This window comes from Mandrillus leucophaeus, unplaced genomic scaffold, assembly GCF_000951045.1.
Source record: "Mandrillus leucophaeus isolate KB7577 unplaced genomic scaffold, Mleu.le_1.0 Scaffold43, whole genome shotgun sequence".
NCBI lineage: Eukaryota > Metazoa > Chordata > Mammalia > Primates > Cercopithecidae > Mandrillus > Mandrillus leucophaeus.
In genome coordinates this window covers 3,219,705-3,225,512 of record NW_012104587.1, presented here as the reverse complement: position 1 = coordinate 3,225,512, position 5,808 = coordinate 3,219,705, and the positions used below count along the sequence as shown (strand labels likewise).

The 5,808-nt window shown below is 55.4% G+C and overlaps 1 protein-coding gene across 1 annotated transcript in view; it reads right to left on the bottom strand.

Moving 5' to 3' along the window:
* CCDC88B (coiled-coil domain containing 88B) overlaps positions 1-2,301 on the bottom strand; it is a 23,355-nt gene extending 21,054 nt beyond the window's left edge. The window contains exons 1-10 of the mRNA XM_011993590.1: positions 2,202-2,301; positions 1,802-1,947; positions 1,557-1,668; positions 1,397-1,466; positions 1,247-1,305; positions 1,072-1,155; positions 832-975; positions 435-580; positions 209-290; positions 12-62 (exon numbers count right to left, since the gene is read on the bottom strand). Coding sequence (XP_011848980.1) covers positions 12-62; positions 209-290; positions 435-580; positions 832-975; positions 1,072-1,155; positions 1,247-1,305; positions 1,397-1,466; positions 1,557-1,668; positions 1,802-1,947; positions 2,202-2,261 — 954 coding nt within the window. The 5' untranslated portion in view covers positions 2,262-2,301. The remainder of the gene's footprint in view (positions 1-11; positions 63-208; positions 291-434; positions 581-831; positions 976-1,071; positions 1,156-1,246; positions 1,306-1,396; positions 1,467-1,556; positions 1,669-1,801; positions 1,948-2,201) is intronic.
* Between the last annotated feature and the right edge of the window lie 3,507 nt (positions 2,302-5,808).

The window sequence follows — 5,808 nt, the reverse complement described above, 5'->3', positions numbered from 1 at the left end:
AGCGCCTCTACCTCCTCGCGGTACAGCTCGGCCCGCTTGGCCTGTCCCGACAGCGCCTGGGCCTGGGCCAGACAGTGTGGAGCTGGGAACAGCCAGCCGCGAGCCAGAGGGATTAGGGACGGGAAGGAGCCGGGTTGGGAGGGAGGCAATAGGACCGGGTGCGAGGAGGTTAGGGAATACCGCGGTGGCAGGGAGCATATGAGCGCACCTCCTGGCGGAGCCTTCTTATTTCGACCTCCAAACCCTGCACCTCGGCCTGGGAGTCTAGCAGCAACTCGGCCTTCTCTTCCCTGGAGGGAAGGGGAGGCTGGAGAGGGTCTGGGGGCCCACAACCCCCAGCCCTTCCCAAGCCTGGCCCCACCAGGGCTAGGGTCTCATCCAGGCTTAATCTGCCCCCCTCCACTCATTCCCCTTCCCAGGCTGCGCACACTCACAGCTCCTGCCGCAGACGCCGCAGCTGAGCCTTGGCGTTGGCCAGCTGCAGGGCCAGATGGTGCGAGGGGCCCTCGGCGGGAGCCCTAGAGGGAGCCTCAGGCCTCAGGCAAAGGGGTTCTCGCTCCAGCAGCAGTTCAGCCAGCCGCTGTAGGTCCGGGGTCAAGGGTCAGGACTAACTTATCCAATGCCTCTGCACATCGACCCCCAACCACAACACCAGACATGGGGTTGTGGTCTGGGGTCTTGGGCCATCTGGTTGTGACAGCCCAGATGGCCCAAGACCTCAGACCACAACCCCATGCCTGGGCCCCAAACTTCCATCTCCCTTGCACAACCGGCCCCCTGATGGTCCTCCAGTTCCTCAGCCTGAGTCCACGATGCCCCTGCTGCCCCTACCTGGGCCCCCAGGTCACGCTCCCGCGCCAGCCTCGACAGTGTCCCCATCAGGCTCCGGGACAGCATCTCCAGCTCGGCAAGTGTCAGCTCCCCAGGCTCTGGCCCAGAGAGTGCCAGCACCACGCCGGTCCCTGGCTGGGTCACCTGGGGCGCAAGGAGAACAGTTTTCAGTGGAAGACGCAGTACGGCAAGGGCGTCCCAGGCGCCATACCAGTCTGGGCTGCCGACCCGTCTCAATACCTCCTGGATGGCAGCGGCCAGCTCGCTCTGGACCTCGAGACTGAGGCCCTGGATGTGGCGGATGAAGAGTTCCCGGTGCTCACACTGAGGGGCAACAGGAAGGGGAGCTGGTGCAGGATCTCTCTCCTCTGCCGCCAAAGCTCGACCCTAGCCTTTCCTTCCCACCCCAGCTCACCTGTACTGACGCTCCCAACAGTAGCCGAAGAACGCCTTCCAGCTGCTCCACCGCTTCTTCTGCAAGGCACATGTCACAAGGGGTTAACTGGGGCAGGGAAGGTAGAGTAGTGCGGGGGCAGAGGCAGGAGGGGGTGGATGGGAAGAGCACCTGAGAGGGGGTCAAACCCCAATGTCTGGAGGTCTGGGGGTGGCGACAGGATCAGCAGCTGCAGCTCCTCCTGGAGGCAGAGGGGCAGACTATATGAGGGGCCTTCCCGAAGGGGCTCCCCTTCCCCTCCCGTCTTCGCCTTTAGCTGGAGACCCCTTACCTGGTAGAAGTCCCTCAGTCGGCTCCACAGGTGGTTCAGGTTCCACACTCGCCAGGCAGCAGGTCCGTCAAGGCCTCTGAGCATCCGAGGCCCCCCTCGGGAGGTGGGGGCACTATGGGCAGGAGGTGGAATCGAGGACCCTCCTCCCGTCAACAGGCCCCGCCCATTGCCCATCAGGCTCCGCCCACCCACTTCCCCTCCCCTCGGATCCTTCCCTGCCACCTCCCCGGCCCGATGCCCCTTACATGATGCCCAGCACCCGGAGGAGCAGGGCCCCATCGCTGAGGCGCAGGAACCTCTTCTCCAGCCAAAGGGGCTGCTCTTCCTCCTCTTCCTCTTCTTCCCCCTCCGACTCCTCCGCCTCCCCGACCAGCCCGGCCAGTCCTAGCGCCTGTGAGGAGCCCAGAGGGGTCGGCTGACCAGCAGAGTGAACCCTGAGCCCCTCCGACGTGCCCCAGTGAGCCCAAGCACCCCTTCTCACCAGTCCTCTAAGTGCCTCTGGGCCCTCTTCCCTCACTACAGCCTCCCCCCACCGTATCTCCATCCCCTACATTTGAACCCAACCCTCCCCCCAGCCAGCCCCAACACCAGCCCCTGGCTGGGGCTCACTTCCCCTCCCCAACCCGCTGCCACCTCTCCCCTCACCCAGGTAGCCAGACTCCCACTCAGGAAGTCTCTGAGCCTGGGCCCCTTGCCCCCCTCCATGCCCGGGTCAGGGTGCCCGTCTCGCTGTGCCAGCTGCACCTGCCCTGAGAGGAAGAGGAAGTCCCCGAGTGGGGGATCCCGGGGCCAGCCACAGACACCCTGTGCAGCTTCCTTCTTCCGGGTGCAGGCGGGCCTGGGCAGTCTGAGTTCTACCTCAGCCCCCACCTCACCTCCCTGCATCCTCCCAGCATCTCCGCAGGGCTAGCCCAGAGGTCGGCGGTGGAAGGCCCACAGCTCCCCTGGCTCCATGGACAGTGGTGGAACAGCGCTTCACCTCTCTGGGCCTTGTTTTCTCAAACTGAAAATGGAGAGGATGACGCCAGCCTGGGGCCTCAAAAGGGCTCTGGGCCTTGCATGGTGAGTCTGGGCACCCACACACCCATCTTCCCAAATGCCAAGCTTCACTCACTACAGTGTCCTTTCTTTTCCCTTCAGTGTTTCTCAAACTTATCCAAACCACATCCCCAGCCTGGGAGGTCTGCTTCAGATGCTCCTCCAAGAAGCCTCCTCTGAACCCCAGACAGAAGGGAGAGCATCACTCCTGTGACCTCACCCCAGCCCATCCTCTATACACTCGAGACTGTTGTAGCTGTACTAGGTGCTATGAAGGGGAGGGGATCTGACCTTGGCAGGATGATCACGGAAGGCATCCTGGAGGAGGTATGAGATCAGGGATGTGGCCGGCTTAACAGAGCAAAGTGGAAAGGAAGGGAGGGTATTCCAGGCAGCAGGAACAGAATGTGCAACTGCTGTGAGGCAGCTGGAAGTATGGTCAGCATAAAGATTGGAAATTATGCACGTTTTATCTATTCCAAGATGCTTAATGTTCACATTTCACTTTTTTTTTTTTTTTAAGAGACAGAGTCTCAATCTGTGACTTAAACTGGAGTGCAGTTACAAGATCACAACTCACTGTAACTTCAACCTCCTGGGCTTAAGCAATCCTCCTACTTCAGCCTCCTGAGTACTGGGACTACAGGTGTGTGCCACCACACCTGGCTAATTCTTTTGCTTGTATTTTGTAGAGACAGAGTCTCGCTATGTTGGCTGGGCTGGTCTCGAGCTCCTAGGCTCAAGCGATCCTTCCGCCTTGGCCTCCTGAAGTGCTGAGATGACAGGGTGTGAGCTGCCACACGCAGTCCCCATTCTACATCTCTGAAGTGAGTTTACCTGGTACAGTTGCTGTCTGGCTAACTGCAGTCCCAACATCACTGTCAGGACCCACGCCTCAAAAGTGCCAGCATCAAATCCTTCAGAAGAGTGTCAGCAGCTTGGAAGAAATCCTAGAGCAAGTGGAGCCCTTTTTAGCCCTGGGACCCAAATGGTGGGAATCCCCAGGGAAAGAGAACCAGGCTTGTCAGTGTGTCAGTGACACTCCCTTTTTTTTTTTTTTTTGAGACGGAATCCCGCTGTCTCCCAGGCTGGAGTGCAGTGGCATGATCTCGGCTCACTGCAAGCTCCGCCTCCCGGGTTCACGCCATTCTCCCGCCTCAGCCTTCCAAGTAGCTAGGCACCCGCCACCATGCCTGGCTGATTTTTTGTATTTTTAGTAAAGACAGGGTTTCACCGTGTTAGCCAGGATGGTCTCGATCTCCTGACCTCGTAATCCGCCCACCTCGGCCTCCCAAAGTGCCGGGATTACAGGCGTGAGCCACTACATGCAGCCATTTTTTTTTTTTTTTTTTTTTTTAGACAGAGTCTTGCTCTGCCTGTCACCCAGGCTGGAGTGCAGTGGTGCAATCAATCTCGGGTCACTGCAACCTCCGTCTCCCAGGTTCAAGCGATTCTCCTGCCTCAGTCACTCAAGTAGCTGGGATTACAGGCACCTGCCACCACACCCAGATACTTTTTTATATTTTTAATACAGACAGGGTTTCACCATGTTGGCCAGGCTGGTCTCGAACTCCTGACCTCAGGCAATCCGTCCGCCTTGGCCTCCCAAAGTGCTGGGATTACAGGAGTGAGCCACTATGCCTGGCCTGTCAGTGACACTCCCAAAGCAGAGTGAAAAGTCAGCTCCATTTCCTCTGCACAGTTGCAAAGCTGGCTTAAGAGTTCCTGGCTGTTTTATGGCTGTTTTATGGAATGTTTGGAGCAGTACTGCTCTCCGTAGAACTCTCAAGAGCTCAGAGAAGGAGGTGGCAGGGAGACACAGGCATCACGACTCTCAGACCAAAAATGATTCACACGAGTCGGACTCTAAATGTGAAGGAGTTTTCTGAACACGGTAACCAATTTATTTTGCTTCTATTATCCTTTTTATGTGTACATGAGAATTATATATGATGAGAATCTACATTTAAGTCAAACAGAGCTCTTTCGGGAAATATAAAAGAAAAATTCTAGTGATGAAAGAACCTTGGGACATTGTTAACTGACAGCATTCTTTTTTCTTAGTGACATTTTTATAATCGATGACATCTTAGTTTTTTTTGTTTTTTGTTTTGAGATGGGATCTCTGTTACCCAGGCTGGAGTGCAGTGATGCAATCACAACTCACTGCAGCCTCAACCTCCCTGGCTCAAGGGATCCTCCCACCTCATCTTCCTCAGTATCTGGGACCACAGACATCCACCATCCACCCAACTAACTTTTGTATTTTTTGTAAAGATGGGGTTTCACCATGTTGCCCAGGCTGGTCTTGAACTCCTGGTCTCAAGCAATCTGCTTGCCTTGACCTCCCAAAGTGCTGGGATTGCAGGCGTGCACCACCACGTCTGGTCAACATCTTAGATTTGATGAAATATGGTATAATAATGACATCATAACAAACATGGGCTTCCCTTGAGCTAGGCATGGTTGTAAGTGCTTTACACTTACTAACTTGTTGGCTCTGGACTAGTCTATGAAATAAGGACTATGGATTATCTCCATTTTATAAAAGAGGAAACAGAGAGGTTAAGTAATTTGCCTAAGGTCACACAGCTTTTAAGCGGCAGAGCCAACTAAAAGAAGGCAGTGGGGCAAGAGTGCAAGGCGCAAGGGGCACCCATGGTCAAGGTGAGCTGGGCTTGACCAGCCCACAGGAAACCACACAGGATTAGTAGCAGAGGAGCACAGCCAGCTGTTCAGCCCTTTGGAAATTCCTCTGAAAATGGGAGTGATCCTCTCACAGAGTTGTTGCCAGAATTCCAGGCGCTGATGCCCAGCGCAAGCCTTCATTAAATGTCCCTGGGGTGATTATTATCATTAATTAATAAATTAATTTTTTTTTTTTTTTTTATTTTGAGATGGAGTCTCGTCCTATCACCCAGGGTGGTGTGCAGTGGAGCAATCTCGGCTCACTGCAACCTCTATCTCCTGGGTTCAAGCGATTCTTCTGCCTCAGCTCCCCACAGAGCTGGGATTACAGGCATGCGCCACCGTGCCTGGCTAATTTTTGTATTTTTTTTAGTAGAGATAAGGTTTCATCATGTTGGCCAGGCTGGTCTCAAACTCCCGACCTTAGGTGATCTACCCACCTCAGCCACCCAAAGTGCTGGGATTACAGGTGTGAGCTACCACACCCAGCCTGATGATTATCTTTAGTATTAATAATATCAAGGAT